The sequence below is a fragment of the Rhopilema esculentum genome, chromosome 13 (assembly GCF_057945365.1).
Source record: "Rhopilema esculentum isolate cy_ngs chromosome 13, ASM5794536v1, whole genome shotgun sequence".
Lineage (NCBI taxonomy): Eukaryota > Metazoa > Cnidaria > Scyphozoa > Rhizostomeae > Rhizostomatidae > Rhopilema > Rhopilema esculentum.
Genome location: NC_142827.1, coordinates 8,919,358 through 8,947,351, shown reverse-complemented (window position 1 = coordinate 8,947,351; position 27,994 = coordinate 8,919,358). Strand labels below are relative to the sequence as shown.

The following is a 27,994-nucleotide window of genomic DNA, read 5'->3' as shown; positions in this document are numbered from 1 at the left end:
GACTTATGCTAATTTTCTTCTATCTTATAAAAATTGTAAGCCAGCAGTGTACGATATAGGGACCCACTTGCGAATATTAATCATAATACCTCGTAATAACTCCACTGATGCATAGGCTACATTTTTGCTTATCAGCCAGGTATAGAACCATGATTTTGCACACTTAACATAGGCCTAATATTTTTTTCCTTTTTTCATATGGTTTGTGATGCTGATGCAGGCTAAAAAATATGATAGATAATTCAAAGGCTTCATTTAATCAATATTTGAGTTTTTGGATAAAATCATGAAAAATTCAGAAGTTAATTTTCTTTAATATCTGCAAAGATCAAAATATACACTTTTTCTTAAAAGAATGTCAACAAGATAGGCTTCTTCTTCTCCAAAGATGTGATGAATTGAATTGAATCATAGTCATAACAATCCACCTCAACGATCTCAACGACAAATGTCCAGAGTAAAGGTGGGACGGTCGTTATTAAGGCAATGGCAAATAAATGATTAGAAGACAAAATTCTATTCATGTGTCGTGCATGGCTCAAGAAAAGTGGATTGAACCATGGTATGAAACTTTATTGAATTGATTTTAACCTTCACCGTTTTGATCTGAAGTTACAGAGGCCTGGCAACTCTCGTTACTCTGTGTGAAAGTTTTGTCATGGCATGATCGCTATGATTTCTAACGTTAAAGTTTCTATGCCTTAAAAATCATCGATCTGCAAAAAGGAAAATGATTTTAACTACTAAATTTCGTATGACCAGGTCTGCATCACCAATAGGCTGTCAAAACACTTAACCTGCATTAGCAAAAAAACCTTAGGCCTACCTCAGACGCTCCAACCTAAAAATATTTGAAATCGGAAGTTTTTTAATAAATTTGCATGAACTAAACGAATTTAGCCCGCCTGAAAATATCAATGCCCATGAAATTTGCAAAAGCAGCCCTTGTAAAAATTACTTCCTTTAAAAACATTCTTAAGTGAGAAACTTGAAAAGTGAACTAAAGCTTATCCCTTACATCTATATTCTAGCCTTATTATAACAACATACGAATCAACTTTGTATAAATATATTATAACAACTTTCTATAAAGTGAAGATTAAGCTGCCAAGAATATTTGAATGCACTGGTTTTGATGCATGATGAGTTAAACTTGAATCTTCTCTGTTTTGATTCATACACACAGATTTACATTTTTGCTAAGAAATTCATCAGGAAACATCATGTTGTAGTAAGGAACCATCAGTGGCTGTTTTAAGGGGGTCCAGGGGGGTCATTGCCCCAGGCCCCGTGCTTATGATAGCCAAAAGGGGCCCATACCTAAGAAAAAAGATAGAAATTGTAAAGAACAAGATGCTTTTGGCCCCAGGCCCCGCAGTCCCTAAAACTGCCACTGGGAACCACACATATTTTTGTCACTAATAAAATCATTGGTTGTGTTTCTACTGTGTCATGGCAGGCACACCAGCCTCTGCATGGCTTAGTGAACCAGTAATTGTTTTAGAAAGTGTACTGAAAAAATTATTTCTAAATCATTGGCATTTCTGAGAAAGTAAATTAGGCTGTTAACAATATGTTGGAGGGGGGGGGGGCTGTGGTTTTTCGATTAAAATCGTAATAGCTAGAGCAGGTTGCATCAACTATGAAACTTAAGAATGGCTGCCTTTGATTGGCAGGATGGCCAAAATGTAAACAATAGATCTGGCTAGACAGACCTTACATTTTACCAACTATGCTTTAAACATCTAAAAAATATGATAGCAAACTTCACAAGCAGACATGTACATCTTTTTCAAATTGGGATTTTAGAACGGATTTAAAAAAGTTTCAGAAAGCAGAAGGTTAGGTTTGAAATCCAGAGAAAGAGAGAAGAAATCACAAATCAAGAGATTCATGCCCAAGTTGGGGGATTTGGAACCTTTGTTACATACCTGTTTGCATTAAGATATTTAGTCCCCACAATGTATGCAAGTTTTGAAAAACTTTGACATGGACATCTCATTGTACAAAAGGTGTTTTAAAGTAAGAGTTGACCAAGTAACCAGTAATTGGTTACAAAAGATTTGTCAAAGTTTTTCAAGTTAAAATTATTTTAGATAATTTGGCATCTTCAAAGTATGAATATTCAGTTGTTGTTGTATTCAGATCTAAAAAGGAAGCATACTGCTGTATCCTGCTTGATGTGATAAAGGCAAATTGTTATGGGAAAAGGAAAAGATAAAAAGATTAAAGAATATCAAAATAAGGGCCACCATCAAAGAAAAGCACATTCATTTAAAAAACATGAAGGAACATATGATGGGAAATTTGAATTACCAGAGTCTGGTATAGCAACTTCGAACGATGCTGGGGATGGCAGAGGTATGTTAGAACATCAATTTTAAGAGACCTTGTTTCACTTTTTATTTTCCACACTTTAAGATTAGAGTAAGTCATATTTTAACTCTTTTATATGTTTCCTATTAGTATTTTGTATAATGATTTCCTTGCTGAGCAACATCTGGCTAAGAAATTTGTGTTTTAAGGAACATTTTGACTTGATAGTAAACAGTTTCAAGTTAATTTCTGATTCTATCTTTGATAAAATTTTCTGATTTTTTTCTTTCTTCCTCTGGTCTCTCTTTTATTTTTTAGAATGCAAATTTTCACAACGTATAAGAATGTAGCAATTTAATTTTGTTTGCGAATTAATAGCAGTCAATTGACCTGGTGTTTTCTTTCATTTTAGCTTCAAGATCAAAAAAGCTTGGTTTTCCATTAGCAATGTGGGTGAGTTTAGCAGTTTAAACTTAAAATTGGTCACTCAATGACCCACTCTGTATTTAAAAAATTTTTCATATTTTCTCAAAAAGTTTGTAGCTTTAAAGTTCATGTATTGGCAAAATACATTAAGTACCAAAAATTTTGGTAGGATTTGTTTTCAGTGAAGCAGGGCAACTGAAAATTACTCCCCACCCGCAAATTTTGTTGGAATCAAAATTTTATCTTACCGAAATTTTACCGAAACGCTAGAAAAATCAATTTTACACCAATAGACACCAATAAAAAAATATTCCTTGATATTGTTTGCATATTACGCTACATCCGCAGCATATCGATTTTCAGTTTTTGATTCCCATTCCTCATTAACAAATAAGATATCCAGCTCATCTTTACTTTCTCTTTCTTCTATTTCGCCCTCTGCATCAAAGAAATTTGAGTTCCCTGTGGGCTGTACGGATGCTTTTACTGGTTAATCATAATTTCACCCAATCATTTCTTTTTAACACTCAGCGATTTTGATTTGGATGCCTCAATTTTAACTTACAATCGACCAGAATTTCTAACCCCCTCGTTTCAATTGGCAGATGAAAATATTGCGAACTGTAGACGCATCAAATTAATTTTTGTCCATGGTTTATAAAAAATGAAAAAATACCTCCACTAAATAAGAATTTTCGACAATCTTGCCTACTCTTCATTTGCATTTATCAGCCTGTCACCAAAATTTACACCGAAATTTAAACAGAAGTTTCAAAAATACGACCGAAATTTTTTCCACCGAAAATTAATCCACCAAAATTTTTTGCACCGGCCTTTTTTGTACTTAATGTACCTGTTGTAAGTCCTTTTTTAATCTTTGATGATCCAAAACATATTTTTCATGTCAGCCCATTACTGATTAAGTTTTTTTTAAGAAAAGCAACGCTCTACATTAAATGCCTTTGTCATAGGACCTTGCTCATTGTGATCCAAAGAGATGTACAGGTCAAAAGCTCAGTCGACTTGGCTACTTAAGAATTCTCCGATTAGGTAACAGATTCAATGGTATTGTTTTGAGTCCCCTTGGAAGACAGTATGTGTCACCTTCGGACAGAGAAATTGTCAGAGAGCATGGAGCTGCTGTGATTGACTGCTCGTGGGCAAAATTGAAAGAGACTCCCTTTCATAGAATGAAAACCGGATTTGCAAGGCTTCTTCCACATTTGGTTGCTGCCAACCCTGTGAATTATGGAAAACCCGCAAAGTTATCCTGTGTTGAGGCCTTCGCTGCACTTTTCTATATAACAGGTAGGTTTTCTAGTCTTATAATGTTTGCTGTTTCTAAACAACTAGGTAAATGCTGTTGCAAGATGGCTGTTATATTTGCCTGATGAAATTCAGAGCTGCAGCTCAAAATTCTCAAGTTCTACCCACCATAATGCGTATGCTCTATCTTTTGGGTATCAAGCGCTATAAAGCACTAGTAAACAATAATGTTTGTTATGTTTCTAAGCTCTATTCCTTAATGCATAAAATGCGGTGTGTTTTCTCGGTTCAAGAGAGGAAAAACAGAGTCAGGAAAACATTACAGTCGCACGGCCACTGACCGGAGGAAGGTCCACGAAAAAAAATAGAAGCTCCTACGACACACCCAAACCACGCCCAATTTATATTGTTTTGTGGGGAGGTTTGCCTTCTGGGATGTTTTTTGTCTGGAGGAAGGTTAACAATTTTTCTGGACTCTGAGGAAAAAGTTAACAAAAAATGTATTTTCAACATGTTGTTGTGACCTAGCTTTAATTTTTATAATGAACCAACCCTGAAACACCTTAAAGCTTTTTCTATCATTGCAAAGGCAATAATTCAGCATGGTCCTGCATAACTGACTGAGGTATTGACAACCGGTTTTTTGAGAAATTTTTCTGAATTTTCACTAAAAAGGCACTTGGCGTTTGTCCATTTGCATGGCCCGCGACGCTCTATTAAATCTAGGACATAAAATGTTTTGTCGTTGAAACACTTGATTGAACCTCTTATTGTGTTGTAGGATTCACAAAAGCTGCTGAAACGATTTTAGACAAGTTCAAATGGGGTAAAGGCTTCTATGAATTAAACCGGTAAATGTTCAATTTCTTTGTTGACACTACTACGATAAGACACTAATGAAAACTACTCTTGAACAGAGAGACCGTGTAAAATTTTGAAAATTTCGAAATGAAAATTCCACTCAACTTGTTTATTTATTTGGAGATTAATTTCACCCACCCCTGTTATTTTTCATTAGAAACTTTGCCAACCACCCTCGTTATTCCAGCCACTCTTATTAATCCGGACTGATTTCAGCCGTTCGAGCAGCTCAGTTCTTTTGATTGTAATCTTTAACGCTATTTGCTATTCTTATTGATTAAGGGTTTATCGAGTGATGAAATGTTGTATTGAAAGCCATTAAAGAACTATAATTCATTTAAGTGCAAAAATCCAATATAGCTTGAATTACTTGTTATATTGATATTCAATGTTGTATGAACTTTAATGAGGTTTAACACTTAAACAGATAGGAGCCTTTGCAATTAAAACTCAACAGATGGCTCTGTTTTGTGTAATTGGGTGATAATTTTTCAGAGAAATTCTTGCGATCTATGCAAGGTGCAAGAATTCGGCTGACGTTGCAGCTGCTGAGATTGAGTGGGTTGGAAAATGTCAAGAAAGTAACAGAAAGATAAAAGAGATTGGTATGTTTTTTATGATAAGTATTCAGAATTATTGGCAAGTTTGCACCGTGCCAGTGAGTGAAAAATCATTAAATTTGCACCGTGCCAGTGCGCACCTTTGAACTTATTTTGTCAAAACATTTTTTATATTCCTCTATATCAATTAGCTTGTTACTTTATGTTATTTTTTAAGCTGAAATATGATCTCCAAAATATGGCTAGTTGATAATAACATTTGCAAGCATACTTTATTAGGAGATTATGGAAACTATGCTACAAGGTAGTATTCTCCGCGCAGCATATTTGCAAGCCTACTTAATCAGGCAGATTTTGATATTTCTGTCCCTTCTACCTCATACACACAGATGTTTATACAAACTTTCCAAGAAATGTTTGCGATGTTTGAAAATCAGTTTCCCAGTTTTTCTCAAGGCTGTTAATTCCTCAAAACTGCTGCAAGATTTCTTTTTCATTGTGCACTTTTATGGTTAAAGAAACAAGGACAGGCAATTCCCTTCGTTGGAAGGAAATTTTATATCATTTTCCTTTCCTTTTTGCATGAATTTATACTCATCTTTTGTAGATATGACTGAAATTGACATGGATAAGGAATACTTCAACCCAAACAGAGCTGCAAGGTAGGGGGTTAGGTACAAACTAGTGCCAGTCGCCTGCCATTTTAAAGGGACTACATGTTTTAAAGTTTAGTGTGAATACATTTTAAGAGAGAGAAGCTAGAAATTAGTGTCGCTTTTTGTTGCCCAATCTTCAAACAAGATTTAGCCTTGATAGAAACCGAGAAATATTATGTCCTGGTCAATGAAGAGCAATGAAAGAAAATGGTGCCCAGTTTTGCAGTAACTTATGCATCCCGTCCTTAAACGAATTATTATACTTTGATGTAGTTTAGAATTGTGGTTATCAAGCGTTATTTTTACTAAATATGATAAGCTGCTAGACTAAAACCTTTCAAAATATCTTGTAAAAACGTTTATGATTACAGAGAAACTGCACTCCGGTAGTGCAATCTGTGTACTACATTTGTTTTACAGGATAAAAATGTCAGACCTCAAAAACCTTTGTATCACTTATCTTCTATTTTTTATATTGAAGAGCAACCGAGGATGAAGAAGATGATGAGTTGAGCGATAGTGAGGATGAGGAAAGTGAAGATGACAATGGGAGTGATTATGATGACGAAGAAGATCACAGCTGCAGTGAAGAAAGCAAGGAAAGTGACAACAATGAGTCTGTGGAACACAGTGAAAAGGATGGTGTAAATAGCGACCATGAAGATGAAATAAACGATGTTAGTAAGAAAGAATTTGTTGGCAATTTAACTTTAAATTCTGAAACTTGTAGTAGAGTCAACAATGTATCTTCTGAACTGAATGTAGCCGAGCTTGAGTTGGGCGAAAGGACTTGATATCTAAATTTTAATTGTTTGTAAAGAATAATAATCAAACATTAATGCCATTGCTACTTTTTCCTTCAAGCCATTCTTAGTTGTCGGTCATTCAAACCAACAATTCCCTCTCTATTGTGTATACAGCCCTTTAAATCGTTACCTTTGCTTCTGTATCATAGAATTGATATTGATTAATACAATAAAAGTTCCTGTAATTTTTGAGAAGCATTATTGTAGTAACGATGTTTATGCATAGCTCTATATATGTTTTGTAAAAGAATCTGCATTGATTATGATTTCCAATATAGCTTTGTAGTTTATTCGTCTATGCGCCCCTCCTTGTTAGTTATGCAAACTCGTTGATCTGAATTGATTTACGTATATCTTCTAACTTGCGTTCAACTGCCTCCCAGTCCCTCAGAAGAACAATGACTAGGTTTGAAATAGCATGTACCCCTTTCTTTTGTTTCTGACTTTCTTTGACATTCCTACTGACACCAGTGGTGGCGCCAGGGGAGGGCTAGGGGGAGCTACAGCCCCTTCGTCGGAAGCATCTAGCCCCCCCATCGGAGGAAATTTTAGGTTATTGTCGGAGCAAATTTGACAAAATAACGTACGAAAACTGCTTATTTTAGTCATTTTAGCCCCCCTGTCGGAAGCTCCAACCCCTCTGTCGGAAGATTTCTGGCGCCACCACTGACTGACACCCCCTGCCTATTTGCAATTATTTGCTATTTGCAATTTGCAAGATTTTTAAGGGGTCCCTAGCCAACTATCCCCATGCTGCAGCAATCTAGCGTTACAGCAATCTTGGGAGTTAGATTTCGTAAAAGAGGCTCCCTTCCTTTTAGAAAATTCCACAGGAGGCCAGGTAAAAAGAGTGCTGGACGATCCATGATCCATGATCTCAGGTCTCATTGCAAGAGGCTTGTTAATGTAAGGTGAAAAATGTGGTCGTTAATCGGGAGCCAGTTGAGAACGCTAGTAAACAGGACTTTTAAAGAGGTTAACTTTCCAGGTAAGTTTTAATTGGTATGACTGGGTTAGGGTGAAATGAATAGACTTGAAAAGTAATGATATAGCTCGCCCTATAGTATGTGGATGCAAGGCAAGTAGATTGCAGTGCAGATTTCTATTTTCAATCAGCACGCACAAGAGAAAAATATTAAATTCCAATTTCATTCACTCGTAAATTAATCCCGAGTTCGATGCAATGAAATTGAGAATTAAGTTAAGTACAAAAAATGAATTGAAATTAAAAGAACATATACGATTATTGAATTATCTGAAATGTACATCGTTTTTCAAAAGGTTCTTTTTGAAAGGACTCTTTAGATTCAAACTCGCAGCCTAAAGTCTCTTCCCTTGCAGCTTTCACTGATTTTTCTAAGGAAAAAACCAAAGTGTATTTTTATTTTTTGTAATTGCTACCTAGCACCCGAAGGGTTTTTAGGGCACTTTGACACTTTTCTTAATGAGCAGTGTTCTGGTCCTTCCTCTCGATTAGACCTAACCTTGTGATTCCTACATCTGGAAATTGAAAGACCTAGCAACTCTCCTCATCACTCTAGGTCAAAGTTATGTCATGGGTCAAATAAAATTGCACAGGTTTTCCATCAAAACTGATCCTGTCAAAAAATTTGTAGTGATTCAATTTAGGCCATTTAATACAATCCATCATTGCTTTTTCTACATACCTAGGCAATTCTATATTCATCATTCTCAACACTAATTACACTTCTTTTTAACCTAATCCTTCTCACCATTGTTAGCCATCAAGTCCATCCTTTCCTTTGTATATCACTTCCTTGAAGTTGCTAGCTTTCTATATCAATACGCACTTTTGTAAATAATAGTCGGTCAGTTGAAAACATGTTACACACTGCAGCAACAGTTGCATCTCTCTGGCTCCGTGTCCTCTGCATGTTAAGTAACATGGCACTGGCTGGAAACAGCACATTTCTCGTTTAATGGATAACCATCAAGCAATGTTCCAATGAACACTAAAAATTACAGCAATTGGGACACCAACTTGGAAAACCAGCACTATTTTGAATCTACCAAATTTAAAAGTACAGCCAAAAAGTTGTATGACTATATTATATACTATATTATCATATCATCAATTTTTTAAAAGAAAACAAATTTATGATCTGCCAAGTTTTGGTCAGAGAGACCCTCTTAGACTGAAAGCACTTACTTAAACAATTTCTTTCACTCAGTCATTTGTGTGAAATTTTCGTCATGCAGGAATCCCCTTGCTACTGCAGACGTGCAATGCAACCAAGAAAGCAGGTGGACAGGCCAGAAAGCAAGGCAAAAATAGAAGAGGGAAAAGACGAGGTGTAAAGAAACTGGATGGTATCTACTCCTTTGTTGCCTCTTTAAAAGTTAATTGATGTTTATCTTTTTGAATCAAATGAAAAAGATGTATAAAATGAAGCAGTTAAGAAAGTGTATTTATCAGACAGCAGACCATACCAGGAATAAATTTGCAGGCATGTAGAGTCAATTACACTCCTTGGCAATTCAAAGGGTGCAATGGGGTTCTATCTCTTTCATTTAAGCATAATAAAGTTTTAATGAAAATTAATTGAAAATACAAAACATGAAATTTTTACCGATTATTTAAATGTTTATTTTGCACAAGGGTATACATTTTCTTTTTTTAAAGCTATTTTGCAAATGGAATATAAATATTTTATTAGAAAGCACAAAAATGATACAAAGACGAATGGAACAGTGCCCTATCCAATCTCTATCCAATCTGATATGGCTCATACCATTTTCGTATTTCAAAATGAAAGTGCTGTAATGTGGTATGAAACCAATCCAATACATCTTTGCTCATGTAAATGGTTTAATCTGATATTAAATGAAAATGATGCAGTGCAGAGAGGATAAAACAAAGGCAAACACAGCATTCTGGTGCACTACAGCATTTGCATATAAACAAAGCCCCAAGTCCAAAATGAAATGAAAAAAAGTAACATGGGAACAATATAAAATTTCATGTCGAAATTGGAAACTAAGAATGATATGAAACAAAAATGTTCTAGTTTAAACAGAGCCTAAAAATGTTTACTGTAATGGTGATAACTCATAGCCTTGATAATGCGTGTGATAAGCTGCACTTCTTGGGGAAACGAGGTGGGTGCCAAGGTGTGCATGCAATCGCATGTCTTTCCAAGGACGGTCTGGACAGTGTTTATATGTTATTAATACGTTAGATACTGCTGAAGCTAGCATGAATGACTTAGATACTGACTTCGATCAATCATGAAGACATTTTTTTAAGTTTTTAATCAATCTTACAGTAAATACAGAATAGTGGATAAATTAAATAAATGTGTGCTTAAAACCAACAGCAACCTATTTTTTATTAACAAATTTCTGAAGTAACATCAGTTGTTATTATTTGGGAAATAATGGAATCCATTGATCATGCATACCACAACTAAAAAATGACACTAGGAAAGCATCATATTTTTTCTGTAACTTATAAGTCAGGGTAATCCAGGCCAAAGCTGCACCTTAAAAAAATCATGGGTAGTGATACAATGAGCGTCTGAAAACATATATTGCCAAGCTATATTGCCATGGAGCAAAATATTTTTTCAAATAATGATGATCAAACTTAAAACATCTTGTCAAATGACCACAATTTTATGGTTTGTAAGATTTGTACAATAGTTTACACCTCTACTATTTTGATGAAATGTATACTCTATTTTACACCCGTTTTTGTTTAAGATCATGCCTATAAAAATTTGTTTTTAAATGAAATGTTTTTTAAAAGCAGAGCCTGGTAACCATAGCTCCTTTCCCTAAATGCTTGAAATTTGCAAGGTAGAAGGGGAATACAACTCAAGATAACCCTAATACCAGCTGAAGATGGCCAATATTTTTTTTATTTCTATCAATCACTTAATTGAAGAGTTCAAAGGTGAAAAAAGACCCTTCTTACAACTCAAGTCATGCTCTCATGTTTTCTTGTAAAGAGATTTCAAAACTCCTAAATGAAATGATGACTTTTCCTGAAAGAAATACAGGGAACATTTTGTTATGGTACTGTATTCAATCATGATTGTGATGCTTGCACACAAAAAGATGTCTTAATGTCTATATAAAGAATGAAAGCAATGCATAGGCTATTAGCATTTCTCAGAATTTCTGTTCTTATTTCAGGTTGTCATGTAAAGGCAGGGCAAATTCTAGTGAGACAGTTAGGATATAAATTTCATCCTGGAAAAAATGTAAGTTTATGAATCAGTTTTATTGAAATCTTAGGACACTATTTGTTCGGTTACTGTGTGGGAATGTCTAGTTTTATATTTTTATTAAGAATTGTCATTAAGTGGAAGTCCCAGCTCAAGTTTTTACAAAAATATTTTATCTTGATTTGACTTTTTTCTTTGAATGATTTCAATTAACTTCAGGATACTGGATACCAAAAACCTGTGGTAAGAATGTAATTGCATATTTATACCAACATTTATCAAAGAAGGAGACATTAGATTAATGGCATTATTAGTGATAAGGCAAACATACACCCTTTCATTCGGACTCAAATACCAAATACTATAGAAAAGATGAAATGGCATCTGTAACATCCATCAGGTCAATTTGATCCCTAACAGGGACCTATGCTCCCTATATACAAAACCTCATATTAGTGTGAATACCCCCCTCCCCCCCTCTCCCCCCCCAAAGGTACTCTGTGCATGTAGTTATGTATGGTTGCTTGAAAGAAAGGAACTTCATTGTGCTATTTTGAAAGAAAGGCTGCGTTTACAGGAAAGATTTTGGAGCAGTTCCAAAATGGAACTTTTTTCAAGGGTACACCTCTTTACTATCAGCTTGTTTGGACCTTTATGGGCAATAATAGCTTTTAGTATGCAAGTCTTTTAGTATTAATTTTACTCAATAGAAAGTGAAATAAAGCAGAATAGGAAACAGACTGCCTTGAAGCTAACTGAGATGTTTGGAGAGGCATGAAACGTGAAGCAATTTGCCTTGTGATTTGGTTGACATTTTCATTGTTATTTGGCTGTCTTGTTTCATATGATTTATCTATGTTCCAATACCAACTTGATTTGACATTTTATGAATAGAAATACCACGCAAGTATATAAGAAGACTTTAGAGAGGGATTCCAGGAGCTTCAAAATTCTATTAAATTGTATAATTTTGTGACACTATTATACAGAGGTATTCTTTCAATCAAATAATATGTAAATAATGCGTGGTACAATATTGAAGAAATAGAACATCGTGACTAATTTTATTTTAAATCTAGTGTCCAATCTTGGTAAAGCTTCTCAATTTTTCTACATGGCAACTTTCATATCTGTCTTTACATTTTAGGTTGGTTATAGTCGAGATCACACTCTCTTTTCATTATGCGAAGGTTATGTGAAATACACGCGGGAACTCTTGGAGCTAAACCCAATTAAGCTTCCTCGCCGACCCCTAGATTACGCTGAGAGGAAATTCATAAACGTTATAGAGAGACCAAAAAGTAGAAAACTCATTTGTGTCAATGAACATGAGATGTCAACAAATGTCAAAAATGATGTTTGATTAATGATTAAGTGAATTCGTTAGTTTGTACATTATTAAGTTTTAAAATTCTTGTGTTATAACAGTGAAAAGCAAACTAGCTTGTTCCTTGTCCATGCAGTTTTCAGTTTCATATTTTTTTTAAATCAATGCAGAGCAGTTGCTGTCTGTAAAGCAATTAGAAAGTTCAGCAAGAAGATGATCCAGAAAAGGAATAGCCACATTCAACCAATAATATATGCCAGCATCAGCAGTTATAATTTCGTAACATTCTCACTGCTCTGCGAGTTTTAGCGATTCTTCTTGTTACAACATGCACTTGTGAACGAGCAGCTTCTTCTGTCCGTTTCTTGAAAACCTATCTCTGCAGTACAATGACGCTGAAATTAGCAAAAATGGCTAAATGGTTTGGCAACACTATACGCCATTAAACACAAACGGCCACTTACACTTCAAAATATTTTAATTTGAGATCAAGATGAAACACAGGCTTATGAGGTGCTTGATTTAGAAATTTATAGATTGCAAAGACCAAATGATTCTCTTTTTTCCCTTGTAAGTCTAAGCCTATCAAGCAGTTGCTCTATGTTTCTGTACTAGAAATTTTTCTGTTGCCACGGTAAAGCTGAACAATTTTTTTGCATCCTGAACTGATTTCTTGTTTCTTCCCATTTACATCTTCTTATATTGTTATCAAGATTGTCGCCAAGCCTTGACTGTATCCCGGTATTTCGTATTAAATAATTGCTGAATGTTCCTGTATTAAAAATGTTCCTGTTGCCACGGTAAAGCTGAACTATACAAGCGGTATTGCCAAGGAAAGACGGATTTGTGACTTTGTTGAAAGTTGTGATAGTGAGGAGAATCCACATGCTCTAGAGAGGGATCTAAGTTTTTGAGAGTAATGTTTAGCAATAGAAGAAATGTGTCACTTCTAATTAAGGTATTTTTCTTGTATTTGTTGCTACCTAGCAACCGAAGGTAGTTTTTAGGGCACTGAGAAGCTTATGTTTATCGAGCAGTGTCTTGCACCTTCCTCTCGATGTGACCACGCCTCGTGATTCCTATTCCTGGAATTACAGAGAGCTGGGAACTCTCCCCACTCTGGGTGAAAAGTTTGGTCAAGTGAGGGACTTGAACCACGGTTCCTTGGGTCTATAGTCAGTGCATCCAAGAACTGAGCCATCCTCGCATCTAAGGTTGGATGATACAGAAAGGCCTACAATGCCTGCCAAAAGTCTTGGAACACTGACATCAATTTCCAAGGTCAAAATCAATCATCCTCCTCTCCCCTACAGAACAATGTTAGTTTACTATCAAACGGGTTAGGATTTTAGGAAGCACTTTCTTTTGCGCTTATTTTATGATATTTCTCTAAATCATCAACACTTTTTTAGGGGGAAGGGGGCGGAAGTAGTAATTTTTTCCATGAAAGGAATGAAAGATATCAAATGCAGCGTAAATTGCTGGGTGTTCCAAGTACTTTTGGCAGGCATTGTAGTTGTGAAAAACCTTTGTTTTCAATTAGCATAATTTCTGGTCGTGAATAATTTGTAGATACTGAGGCTATTAATTCATGAGAAGATCTGAGTAGAATTGGGTAATTTGTATCCAGTTGTAGATCGAAAGTACCACGAGGAAGAATGCTGCGTTTAACTTCTTTTACATATTCGACGAATCAAATTGGGAAGTCAAACTTCTTCTGTTTCCACAAATCTGGATTTTAGGCAAAGATCCATGTTTGCAGACCTTGAGTACTTTTGATATCTTGCTAAACTGAAAGGCTTCTATACAATACTCAGTACAGTACGGGGTATTGAATGCTGGCTAAAAACGAACAGATGTTAGTTCTGATACGATGATGTTTTAAAGATTCTTTGCAAATAGACAGTTAATTAAATGTTACAGTGATAGTTGTTTTGAAGAAGACACCATTGACACCGAGAAACCTTTTGGTGTGCCCATGATCTGCATCTTGATCAATGTCGCAGACAGCAAACTGGGTGAGTTTCATTTACGACACATTTCATATCATAATGTATATTACACTCACTGGTTTTTGCATTTGCACGTGTTTTTCAATTGGGATCTTGAATTGAGAATGCAGTGAAAAATATACGCCAAATCCTTAGTTAAAAAGGCTTTGTAGCTATGTATTTAGTGTCAGTAGTACAAACTAGCCATTATTTGTAAATTTTTTAATGTATGTTATTTAAGTCCTTCCAGTGACCCGCCTACATCAGTTTGCGACGTTATTTTTTTGCAAGTTGAAAACATGCAAAAGTAACTATATTTTCGGTATAAAAGCTTTACCCGTCTCTGTATGCTCAGACTGGGCGTTTCCGAAAGACTAGAGGGCGTGGTCACCTAAAAAGTTTTCCAGGGGCTACGTCCCCGGACCCCCACTTTTTCTGGTGTCACGGCCATGATTTTGTCTGCGTCGGCCCCTGACAAGGATCAAGTTTTGTGATTGTCAAAAGATTTATAAAGAGATTGTTAAAAAGAGATGCATGTGAAAAATGTTAAGGTGACGAAAATGAAACACAACAGTAATTTTTCTAAGTGCAGATGCAAGAGCAATTAAACAATGTATTGGGCAAAATTGCTGATGTTAGATCTGCAGGATCCAAAATGATAATACTTTGAGGATCCAAAATTTGAAGTTTTGAAATTTTACCTATTCAGTTTGCAAAAAGTTGGTTTCAATTGGTTTATTAGGGTAGAATTATTAGGGTACTGGTGGAGAACCTTTATTTACTACCATTTGCTCTTTATGTCCCTCTTGCCCTTTCTTGCTATGGTTTGCCTTACGTTCAAGAAATAAATTTATGAATATTTTACGAAGGGATGTGGGTAACACTTAATTTTATGCCGCGTCTGCGTGTTTGCGGTTGCGTGGGGGCGTTGTGGAGCAATGTCTTAGGTCTTGGCACAGTGATTCTGTGGTCTCTGTGGTCTTGGCGTCGTGCCCCGGAAAGAGGCCAGATCCTTGTTCGCATTGTAATGGTAATAATTCAGCTCAATTTGAATCGATTTTAAAACCCTTCTGTTGTAAACATTAATTTTTGATGGGAAATGGCGATTGTGTTCTCTCCGACACCAGGCACCGAGCAATAGCTTCATTATGAACCTGAAGACAAAAGATTTATTTCTTCTTTTCTTAGTCTATTACCAGTGGCAAGTGTCAATGGCAGGTAAGCTTTTTAATATTAGTTTATGTGAAGATAAGACATCTTTATCGAAAGCTTGCCAATTGCTTTGCTGTTAGCTTCCTCTTGCTTTCCATTTCAGCTAAAGTTGTTGTCTGAAGTTGTTTATTGAGAATTGAAGTTACTATTTTAACACTCAATGAAAAGGACTGTGTTAAACGAGTTTGCTTTTTTATGAGAAAGGCGCATTTCTACCTGAGGGGGTCGAATATTCTCCCCGTAAACTCTGTCCCCCAAATCTTGATTTATGCTAGGAATTTTTTAAATGAAGGGACTTTAGGGACTCAAAAAATTCTCACAGAAATGCCGCTAAAGATTTACGTAAAAAGACTTTTCAAAGAAACAAACATATAAAGTTCATGCAAGTTTAGTTCTGGTAACAGCTGAATTTTTGTGAAGGGCAGATTTTGCAGGACATAAATTTCTACCTCAATTTCTGCACTTAGGGCGTTGAACATATTTAATAAGGTAGTCAGGGGGACGTGGAAGTCTGCAGTTTTCATGAGCTGTTTGGTTAAGTATCACAATCTATATCTTTGTCAGTTAATGTTTCTTTTCTTCACCCCCCCTCTCACCAGTCTGGAAATCAAGGTCATGAATGCATCCATTTTTTTGAAGAATTAGATTCAGTTTAAATTTTCATTGAAAATAAATTTGTTTCAAATTAGAAATTCTTCATTTGTATTGAAATGTTTGTACACCCAAATGCATTTCAAAACGAATTAAGGATTCCTAATTTAGAATGAATAACTATTGATTTCATTAATGATTTGTTGATTAATTAGGCAATAAATCATGCTACAAAACAGCAAGATACTTGTTTGCAAATAAACTAAATAAATTAAAATTAATTAGAAAACCTTACATGACATTGTGTATATAAGTATATTTGCCTATGAAGGAGCTCCTTAATAAAAGGGTAACAAATAGGTCCTCTGATTCCTGAATTCCTGCTATATTTATAACCCAGTCCCCATCCATCAATTCCTGAATCTCGATGTTATTGATTCCCAAATCTGGCTCACAAAAATTTGCAAATTCCCATTTCTTGTCTCCAAAAAATGATGATTCCTGCTTTCCTGTTTTCCTCGAAAAGCAAATTGTGTACCCTCTATTGGATGAACAAATCAAGAAAGAGCTGTTCATATCAAGCCTGTAGGACTGTATGATCTTCTCTCAGGCATGAATAAAATAATACCTTTTACTGCAAATTGTACCCTTACTTTTTTTAGATCTCTTTTTTGATTCCTAGGTCAATCAAATCTGCAAATCTTGACTTCTTCATTGGTATTTTTGGACAGCTCAAGACAAAGCTTCCAACAGAAAGTGACATCAAGACTTGAATTCAAAACAAGATACATTACATCTGCCACAATAAATGACATAATGACAATCAATACATCTTTCCCAACTACAACAGATGTATTTTCAACTACGACCAGTGCAAGCAGTAACGTTTACACAACAATACACACCCCACATGTATCATCTATCAATTTGATGAGAGCTGAAGCAAAGTTGCTAAGTACAAATGTTTCTCAAGAAAACATTATCCAAACACCATTTCCTACTGCCACAAATTTCAATTTGCAAATATTGAATTCATCCACTCTGCAGTTTACTCGGAGATCAACATCAAAATCACTGCACAATACATCAACAGCTAATACAATAAACTGGCAAAGACTTGCAATAAACGCAACATTAATATCTTCACCAACATACATATCATCCACAAAAAGTATAAAAGAAAACAAGACATCCCTACCTTCACACACAGTATCAGAAAACATTTATCTCAATTTCAGCAGCACACAAGGTGCAAACTTTCATTTAGGATTTCTAGAAAAATCTATCTTTTCAACACACTCCACAAATCAGAGCTCTATTTATAAAGTTAAAGAGTCACCCATATATTCAAACTCTTTTAGGAAATCACTCAGTTCATCTTCTACCTTGGAAAGAAATGCCTCACTGTTATTGTTACAAAGAAGCACTTCAATGCTGCAGGAACTGAATGGCCTCAAAAAGTCTTATCATACAGCATCTTTGATGTCTTTTACACAAACTTCAATGTCAGCTGCTACTTCACCAATACCACCCATTAATACCTTTGTTGTTACTTCGTCAATACCACACATCATTCTATCATCCACATATGGGTCATCAGTTAGACACACTTCAAAGAATCCTAATCAGTTTCTTAAAACTTTACTTAAATATGGGGTGTTCTCAACAAGAACAAAAGTTTCTGTAGTAGTTGAAGCCTCTGTTTCTGAAAGAAAGACAAATAGAAATATCCGAACAGTTTCAAGATTCAAACCAGAAAGGACACCAGTGAGAGTTTTGGCCATTTCTTCAAGTAGTGCTGCAGCACATACCTCATCCTCTTTACTGGCAAGTCAAACTCCCACTTTAAAAACAGAAGTCAGGATACCACATAAAAAATCTGAAGGTGAGCAAATCAACCCTGTTTACTCCAAATCTAGTTAAAATTACTTACTAAGTTACATTGCTAGCAAAAGACAACATGGAGTTTTTAGGCTACAAAAAATTAGTTTTCTTGTCCAATTTTTGTTAAAGAAGAATGAGTGCAAATCTTATAGATTTTTGGAGTTTTATCTTTTCCAAACTGCAAGCCTTGTTCTTACTTTCCAATTGGTTGCCATTCATCAATCACCAACATGGCTTGTAGCTGAGCTGATTAAAATATAAACCTACAGGATCTCATATTTCCGGATTACTTTTCATTTAATTGAAAATTATAATGATTTTGCTTCAATACATCTTTATATTTTGGCGAATAGGTCAGGACAGTTCTATGTTGCAAGGTCAGGACCCTAATGATAACAGTACATATTGTACTGATAGGTTATCCTGTTAAAATATTCGATTTATTTTTATTATTATTATTATTTTCAGTTTCGTGTTTCATATGATCATTGACTGTTCACATCAGAGACTTGGTTGAAACTTAGAACAGTGTTGTTTCGTACCCCAAAGCTTGTACAGCTCTGCCTATACAACTCAGTTTTTTTACAGACTGGTATACAGCCAGGCGCAGATCCAGAGCAAATTTGAAGGAGGGGAAGTTGATAGTGGGGGGGGGGGGCTGAAATTTTTCAAAAATTGGTTACGAGAGTACGCTGTATACAAAAATTTCAGATACCTTTTCAGAATAAACAACATAACTTTGAGGTAATCCTTGAAGCAATGTAACCTATGGGTCCAAGAACCTTTTTCATCTGATTCTCATTCTTCAAAAGGGGCGCACAATTTCCAACAAAAGGGCACCAGACTTGCTTCAACTCGTTGAGGGAGGGGCAACTGCCCCTAGTTGCCCCCCCCTTAAATCTGCCACTGTATACAGCTATTTTCAAGAAATTTATACTATCATTCTAGGCTTTCCTGCTTGGATTGCAATCCTGTCATCAGCAGGGGCACTTACAGCCATCATTACTATTGTAGCTGTTACATTCAAGTTTGTAAGATGGTAAGGATCCTTTTTTGTTAAAACCACTAACAATTACCCAACAAGGCCTTTAAACATTCAACATTATATGTGATTCAATCTTTTTATTCTAAAATAATTCAAGTCAAAAAAGCTTGATCTAGATAAGCAATGCTACTGAAACTGACAGAAATTACATTATTTTATAAAATATGGATAATTTTTTGAAATAGAAAAATAATTTTTTTGCTAAGATTATTTTGCTTCTGTTTTCATAGGAACAAAGACCATGGTGATTACGCGTTGTGGGTCTCAAATCTGGAGCTGCAGCCAATTACATCAAGGTTAGTATTTGAACAACTAACAACCTGGTAGGCTGAATTTTGCAGACAAGAATTTTCTACATCACCACAACATATATGTTATTGATTTTCAATATTTTAGGCTTAAAATCCCAAAACATAACATGAAGTTTCAGTTAAGTTCAGTTTAGTTCATTTTTATTTTAAATTCTACTACATACAAAACTTTTATTAAACAACTAACATCATAAGAAGCTACAAATTGAAAATTAATAACACACTAAAACAGAAGAAGAAAAAATATGATACTAAAGGATTTGTACGAGGAGGAAAAAATCTTAAGGAGGAACTCTCTCAGTAGCTAAGCTAATCGAGGAGAGAGCACCCCCTCTTTTCAAGAAAAAAACTTAAGGATCAATGGGTAAATGGTGACTACCAATAGTTATGTTCATTCAAGAGTTACATGCAGTATTAGTATTACATTCAATATTTACGTTCAAACAGGAAAGTTTTTCAGTTTCTGACAAGTTTCAGTTTTCAGTTTAAGCATGAGGTAGAAAGAATTTTCAAAATTAGGGGTTATATAGGTAGAAGAAGAGGCACCTCTCGGAGCTGCAAAAAGGCACTTAACATATTGTTTTGTAAGGTGGAGGAATGTCCCCTGTGGAACCATGGTTTATTTCTATGGGCTGAAGGGTTTACTGTGTTGGTATTTATTCAATAAAAATCTCATTCCAAGTGTTGAATAATTCAACAGTATGCAGCATTATATTTGTTGAATTATTTACTTGACAAGAAAAATTAAGTTTCCAGAAGCTAACAGGGCTGCTGTGAACACCACATTCACCTGCCATGACTTATGTCACTGGTTTCTATAATTCCAGCTTCCTTTGAAAGATTCACATTCAGCTGCATAGAGTGATGAATATTTCTAGTGATTATCAAAGACACAGGATTGTGCAATCACTGTTTTCAGGTTTATAAACGCACTACAACATTTGGGTTTCATGCCATAAGTCTCACACAGCTTAGAAGTTCTGTTCATCTTTGAAGCATTTTTGGGCTTTTTCTTAATATTTTATGAGTTGTGTTTTATTGCTCAAAATATAGAGTTTTAGCAATTGCCCCGAACCTTGCTGATTATTTTTTTCTTACTGTATGTTAACTTTGAATGATATCACTTCAAGTGATATTTTGCAAATAAATTATTGTCTTAAATTTCTTTCCATACCAGGAATGCAGAAGTTTTAACTTGACCTGGTTTTGAAGAAAAAGACTTCTGTGGTTATTTAATTTTTAATTTATCAAAGATAAGTCGTCAGTGACGTTAAAAATTGTAAGTAGTTTTAAGATGCATCAAAACACACGTAAAAAGCTGGACTTTAAGCACAATATAAATTAAAAAGTAAAATTAAATCAAAGAACTAAATTAACACACAGATCAAGAGAACTATTGAATTGATTCAAATTATTCCTAGTTTTGTGAAAATAAGTGAAATTCAACTCTGCTGTTACAGAAATTTGCATGGCAAAACCTGAGTTGTAAGCTTTTAACCTACACCATTCATCCTTAAATCATGTTTCTTTGTTTGTTCTTTAAGTTTGAAATCTTAAAGAACACCAAAATTTCCTTTTAACATTATCTACAGTGCATGGAAATTTCTTTTTAGTATCTTCATTTGAGTGAAATTATTGAATATTATCAAACTTTTTAATTACATGCAAAACAGTTAAAAAAAATTAATATTGTGAAATTTATAAATTAGGGGGACACCAAGTACAATTTTCTCTACTTGTAGCTGGAAATATATTTAATTGTAAGTAACACTTTCTGTAACAAGCTAGGATGAGTTGTGTTTCTGCTCACCTAACCTGTCTTATTGTCACCAAGAGATGTAATTATCAAGTAACAAATGCATTATTTAAATAACATTCATTTTTTACTTTTAAATTTAGTTAAAAAGTTTTGTATGTTTAACTTATTAGGGTAACTTCTTTAAGTATTTAATTTATCATGGAGTGAATAGAAAATAATTTAATGCTTGAGATATGAGTGATGGACAATATTAGTTGCTTAATTTATTTCTTTGTTATTCTTTGTCCCTAGTACGCAGGTTCATACATAACTTATGCAGATAGTCATCAAAAACATTGTTTCAATGTTAACCAGCCCCTCTCTGTCACTGTAATGTGAAAATATTTTTTTCTAATTTTTTATATGGTTACTTAGATAGGTAGAAGTGATTACAAAGATAGGCAGAAGTAACAAAAGAGGTTTTTGCAAAATATATCGTTTTCACTCTTTCAAAATATATGAACAATAGGGAAAGATAAAATAAAGATAGAAGGAAAATCATCACAGCTTTATTTTATTACATCATCAATTGCATTGTCTGTTTTATCCTTTCTCTTCATATGTACAAGAGCCAAAGCCATAACAAGTGGTAGATGGGCCAAACTAAACCTAAAAAGTTTTCTTGAAGAATTATTATTTGAGTCTTTATAGAACCTCCATGACAAGTAGGTCAAGTACAGATTTACAGGAGTCACAGTCAACATAAACCACCAATTTGTCACATCTAAAATTGGAAGCATCAGTGACAATGGTATTTGTGCTACACTATGGCGCACGGTAACACGTCTACAGAGAGCTGGATCGGTAACTGCCATCATTCTGTAACCAGCTAGAAAATAAGGTAACAACAAATTTGTATAAATTAATGAGACAGGATGAACAAAGAACAAATGAAGGTATTACTATTGTGCTACCGTTCAGTTGTAAATGCAAGGGAGGGAAAGGGAGCCCAAACTCTACTTTAAAGAAGCATAGGCCTTGAGATTTGCCCCAAAATGGAAGAAAATTAGCACAACAGGAGTAGTAAGTATCACATCTTTACATAATTAAAAGATGTAAGCTATTTAAACAAAAACATGTTTGATTCCAATACCTTTGACTAGGACTCAAATACAAGTTTCATGGGTACCGTATTTACTCTAATATTTCCGCTTCTCTTTTGTTCCTGCCTCTCTAGTAATCTTGCTTGTATTTCATAGAATGTAAGAATAATCCCGTCTCCCCAGTAATCCCGCATGCGGGATTGAAACTTTTGATTGGCATTTGCTATTCTTTACACACTTCGTATGGGCTTCAAAATTAAAGATAGAAACTTATGCTTGGAGTGAATGGGTTAAATCACATGATAATGTCGTAGGCAGGAGAGGGCAGAGAGCTGTCTTATTTTGCGAGTTTATCAAGCATCCAAGTCTCGCAGCATAAAAAGACGTTTGATTTTTTGACTTCGTACTACTGTCTATGAAGCATTGAAAAAAATAATCCCGCCTCTCCAATATACCCGCCTCTAATAATCCTGCCTTTTTTGTTAGGTTGAAACGCTAATAGGAATATTAGCGTAAATACGGTATATATGGCGTAGCTGTAGACAGATGTACCCCCCAGGGAACTCTACTGTACAGTGGCAGCACATACAACTGCTGTTGTTATAGCATAATGAAGTGCATTGTAGAAATTCACTTTAAAGTAGGAATTCCTGTTTAGCTATGTTTCAAATAAGAGAATTTGAGGTAGAAATGAGAAGACATTTCGCATTTATGAAAAATACAATATATTCTCAAACTGATCAGAATACTTCATTTTTTCTTCCTTATTTCTAGGGCAGTCTCATAATAAGCTTTAGAGCAAAAAGCAATTGTTCAACATCATTTCCTTGCCAAACTTGCAAATTAAGTATACATCTCCCTAGCTTCAAGAAATATTTAAAAAAGGTAAGTAATTAGCTTCCTAAACTTTTGTTTTCTTTCTACCTCTTTATCTTGATCTATTGTAAAAGTTGGGTCACAATTAGAAGGTAAAATGGTTGGTCTGTATACCTCTTGAATAGTCAGGTCGATAACTCCAACTTAGAGCATTAAAATGAGGAAACTGCCAACAATAAAGTATTCCAGCTAGGACCCAAGCACCAAGACCAAGATCTCCAGTTGCAGCTGCCCAGCCCATGAGAGGTGGGATTCCCCCAACTACAGATCCTATCCATGTGTTTGCAATTGACTGCCTTTTTGAAGCTGTGTAGATTCCAGCATATAATATTATGTTGAGGGCACCTAGAATGGCAGAATTTGAGGAATGTGTATATTCACTGAAAACCCTTGAAAGTTTTACACCAATGGGATGCACTGCCACAGGAAATGACTTTGTTTTAAAATTATATATAAAAAGGCTAAGTAATACTTCAACCTGACAAGAAAACCTTTAATAAATTTTGCAAAAGCAAAATAAAAAAGATAATGTTTCATTGTGGAGAAGTTATGTCTTGTTATTGGATACAAAATAAAAGTTTGGTTCAGAGTTGCCTGCCATTGGTCAAATAACTTCGATTTATACATATCTCAAAAACATTTTGTATGTTTTGCAGACAATTATAAATATATGAAATATATACCTGAAAAACCTAACCACAAAAGTAAGCATATCATTGCAAATGACAAATTTTTCAAGATGCCAAAGGGAAATCACAGCTAATGGTAAAAAATTAGCAAGGAAACAGGGGCACATTGTTCATAACACACCAACTATAAAGGCTGAAAATTTCCAGCAGCCAATTAAACTATGGACAACCAATAAAGAATTATCAAAAAATAACAGTCTAGGTTATAGGTCAAGATTTTACCTAGAACACCTGTTAATGCATTGTTTCCCAAAGACAGAACTGATATCCCAACCAAACTCGCTATAGTTCCAAATAAAAATGCTTCTTTAGGTCTGTGAAAATAAAGAAGTCAGCAAAGCTTAATACAAGGGTAATGAAAGAAACGATTATGGAAAATCATATCTTATTGTAATTTAGTGACTATTCACAGCAGTACAAATATGTATTTGTGTGTATTTGTTACTACCTAGGTTTCCAAAGGTAGGTTTTAGGACACAGAGAGAAGCTTTGCTCAATGACGAGTGTCCTGGTACTTCTTCTAGATCTGACCACACCTTGTGATTCATACACCTATAAATGAATAGTAGAGAGCTGATGACACCCCTCAATTTAAGTGAAAGCTTTGTCAGGTCAGTGGCTGGAATATCAAACTCTTGGATCTGTAGTCTGTCACCATAACAACTGAGTCATTCTTGCATCTATTAAAAATGTAACATGACTTACTGCAAGAGACCTTGTACCAACACACGGTTTCTTGTGCGGGACATCTGGGAATCAAATGGCACCTCAATGAACTGAAATTAAAAAACACCTAACCATTAATTTAGTATTTGAAAAAGAGTGAGCATTCTGTTTCAGTTACTTTGTCTGCAGATAAAATTGAAAAAACTGTTCACTTTGTCTGCAGATAAAATTGAAAAAACTGTTCAAAAATTTTTAATTGCAAATGTGAAGGGAAAAGGCATTCCTACCTGGTTAAAGGAGTTAGCAGCACCTGAACACAAGGAAGTACCTGCTGCAAGGCAACTAAAACCCACAATATCAAATGAACCAGGAGCCAATGCATAACCTGCCATTGCAGATATTACGACAAAACCTGTAATTGATAAAAATATGCATCAGCAAAAACTTCAGCACCAAAATCAAACCTGTCAAAAAATATCTGCTAACTTAAAGAGGCTAGTGTGGAAAAGTGGTCAAGGTGTCGGTCTCATGATCTGAAGGTCGTGGGTTGAAGTCCTGTTATGATATCTTTCTACAAGCCTCTAGCCAACACACCAGGGTATTAGTTCTAGAATATCATTCAGGAGGCACAAGTCGCAGGTTCACTTAGCTAACATTAGCTACCACAACCCTTACCTGCATTAACAAATAAAATTTGCTTACTTGCTTTTAAGTTAATGGGACACTTAACATCTAAACTGCATCACTCTGAAACTAACGTTTGTAGGGCAAAGGGGCTTGATTGATATGAGAAAATGAAAAAACTGTAGGAAAATGACCCAGAAATACTCACTTGATAACTTTGCTTTTGATAATCTCAAATAAAGTTTCATTCTTGTTTTCAAGTCAGGTGTTGCTGTAACCCATTTATTCTCTTCTTTTGATTTGACATCATCAACCAGCACCTTTTCCTCTTTTGGGAAGGACTGGATTGCATCCACTGAGCTGGCAGCTTGTTTTAAGACCTAAAATCATAACCCTTGAGATTGATGATTATTGAAAACCAGTTCTTGCAAAAAATCTTTTTTCCACTATCTTTATTACCATTGATTAATTTCCTCTTTAGAAAAAGTAATACAATTAACTAAAAACTTGATTGAATTCTGTAGAAAAACAGCTATTCGCACTGGTCTTACTGATTCTCAGTGAATATAGAAGTAATTTCTTGGTAAATATATGAGTTATTTTTATTGCTCCTCTGTCAATAAAACTTTTCCACATTTTAAACATTTCAGTTTTGATTCTGGAAAAAGCAAATTTCACGATAAAGTGATGCATATCAATAATACACATTCCAAGCACCTGCCATCTCCAGTTATTTTCTTTTGATTAGAGTCACAGCCTTGACTATAAATGAACACAAAGAACAGTTTAGCTAAATTTACCCCTTGTTTAAGCCTTTATTCTATCAGTAATGACATTGATAAAATAATAGAACTAAGACAGTCTAACTAAAACCCCTCTATTTATCTCCTTTCTTGCATCCCAATTCTCTGTGGAACAGTTTTAGTTAGACTAGTATCTTAGTTCTGTTATTTTATCTTGGTAATGATAATATTGCACTTGACTTTAGTAAAAAGTTATTGCCAGCCACACAGACAAACTTTTCATCAATGATAACAATAAGTGCATACAGTTATTTCTATATCACATCAAATGTTATATTGTACCTGTGAGTGCTTGTATCTTGCTTTAAAAGGCAGACAGTGGGACAATCCTTGAAATCTGTAGTATGATCTCATTAGTCTTAGACAGTTCTTTGGGGCTTGCAGAAATGTAACACCTTCAATAGAAAAATATAACTTGGTAAGTCATCAACAAAAATTTGCTATCCCAGTTCATAGGATTGGGCCATTAACAGCTGAATCCCCTCCTCCTTTAATTATGTTTGTCACAAATTGCTAGGCCTGTATACCAAGGGGCACTGGCAGTTACCTAGGGAGGGGGGGGTGACTATGGGGGGTGAGGGGGGCAGTTCCCCTCCTGATACTTTGGAGGTCTTTCGTTCTAAAACAATTGGAAAATGTGACATCCTCTTATCACAGTAATAGGCTTACCCCTCAATATTTGAGCAAGTACCCCCTGCCAAAGGGGTTATCCTATTGGGGGGCAAGCCTATTAGTTGTGAGGATGGCTCAGTTGTTAGAGGCGCTGACTACAGACCCCAGGGGCCATGGTTTGAGTCCCTGGCATGACAAAAAATTTCACCCAGAGTGAGGAGAGTTTGTCAGCTCTCTGTAATTCCTGAGGAAAGAATCACAAGTTGTGGTCACATCGAGAGGCAGGACCAGGACACTGCACGATAAGTATAAGCTTCTAAGTGTCCTAAAAACAACCTTTGGATGCTAGGTAGAAACAAATACAAATTACAAATACAAAATATCACTTCTATATCTATTTGTCTAAAATATCAAAAAGTCCACTTGTTATCAGTTTGTGATATTTGGTCTCCTTTAGGATATGGGGCTCTATCAATATCCATTAAAACTCAAATAAACAGAAAATTCAATTCTTGGATGAGGCTCGGATGAGCCTTGCATTATTTTAAATTTCAGTGATTTTTGGCCTCTACATTTTACAGAATACATTCTTATAAAAAAAGGGGGTGTTTAAGATTGTATATATGGCAGAAACTTATTTTTAGCCATGCTATAGTTTGGACACAGCATGTTATATAGAAAAAAATGAGATGCTGTGTCAAACAATATAAATAAAGAATCGCAAATTTTATCTCAAAAGCACAGTTTTATCTTGTAATAAAATCAAGGGAACCCTAAATATCCCTGAGCAAACTCTGAACTATTCAGATTATTAGAGAAAAAAAATTAACAAGCCAATGCAATAGAGCTTACATCGTTAAGTTTACATGGTTGCATCTGTGTATACTTGAACACAATCTTCGAGTCAACTTACATAACAAAAACTCAAATAACAACACAACAAACATCCGGTCTGTTACGAATTTCAAACGAATATATAAACGAAAATGTCAAATCAAGGATTTACCTCTTGGGCAGCTACAATTCCTTAAAACCACGAACATGTTTTACCGTATTATGGTTCTAATGACATGGTTATCTAAAGCGAAAACTTATGTTGCCTGCAGTCCACATGTCCCATACCTTAGGCCAAAATGTCCTATGATTGTTCCGCCTCGTTTTCAAGTTGAAAAATTGTTTCTTCAGAAACAACTCAACTTATTTCCGGGCAAAAATTTCTTTGAAACACGGACGCCGGTGGCTGCACGGGAGCGCACAGAAACCGTTGCCCCATTGTCCTTGCAAAATATAGCATTGATCTTGACTTTGCTTAGGTTTGCCCTTTTTCTCGCTACTAAAACAAATAACCCGGCGGAGGGAGTTGAAGGGCTTTTGACCAAGGACATCAGAAGCGGTAGGGGGGCTGAGGGAGCTATAGCCCCCAGTTATGTCCAGAATGTAC

The 27,994-nt window shown here is 35.2% G+C and overlaps 4 protein-coding genes across 4 annotated transcripts; 3 read left to right on the top strand and 1 right to left on the bottom strand.

The window, feature by feature from the left end:
- Positions 1–425: 425 nt before the first annotated feature.
- LOC135692050 (18S rRNA aminocarboxypropyltransferase) lies at positions 426–7,172 on the top strand. The gene is made up of 8 exons (XM_065210071.2): positions 426–562; positions 2,146–2,361; positions 2,729–2,769; positions 3,714–4,050; positions 4,790–4,859; positions 5,365–5,474; positions 6,037–6,091; positions 6,567–7,172. Exons 2-8 carry the CDS (start codon positions 2,202–2,204, stop codon positions 6,877–6,879), a joined length of 1,086 nt encoding a protein of 361 aa, XP_065066143.2. The 5' UTR covers positions 426–562; positions 2,146–2,201; the 3' UTR covers positions 6,880–7,172.
- A 550-nt stretch (positions 7,173–7,722) lies between these two features.
- LOC135692052 (uncharacterized) lies at positions 7,723–12,537 on the top strand. Its single transcript, XM_089112013.1, has 4 exons — positions 7,723–7,879; positions 9,112–9,222; positions 11,050–11,117; positions 12,229–12,537. Exons 1-4 carry the CDS (start codon positions 7,810–7,812, stop codon positions 12,442–12,444), a joined length of 465 nt encoding a protein of 154 aa, XP_088968139.1. The 5' UTR covers positions 7,723–7,809; the 3' UTR covers positions 12,445–12,537.
- Positions 12,538–15,149: 2,612 nt separating this feature from the next.
- Positions 15,150–27,260, top strand: LOC135691771 (uncharacterized). The gene is made up of 5 exons (XM_065209735.2): positions 15,150–15,617; positions 16,885–18,087; positions 19,035–19,125; positions 19,362–19,427; positions 20,620–27,260. The coding sequence occupies exons 1-5, from the start codon at positions 15,548–15,550 to the stop codon at positions 20,639–20,641; spliced, it is 1,452 nt and encodes a 483-aa protein (XP_065065807.2). The 5' UTR covers positions 15,150–15,547; the 3' UTR covers positions 20,642–27,260.
- LOC135691773 (protoheme IX farnesyltransferase, mitochondrial) lies at positions 21,647–27,717 on the bottom strand. Its single transcript, XM_065209736.2, has 8 exons — positions 27,560–27,717; positions 26,224–26,336; positions 25,347–25,518; positions 24,802–24,926; positions 24,554–24,624; positions 24,071–24,162; positions 23,274–23,504; positions 21,647–22,069 (listed from the first exon to the last, which is right to left on the bottom strand). Exons 1-8 carry the CDS (start codon positions 27,594–27,596, stop codon positions 21,750–21,752), a joined length of 1,161 nt encoding a protein of 386 aa, XP_065065808.2. The 5' UTR covers positions 27,597–27,717; the 3' UTR covers positions 21,647–21,749.
- Positions 27,718–27,994: the final 277 nt, after the last annotated feature.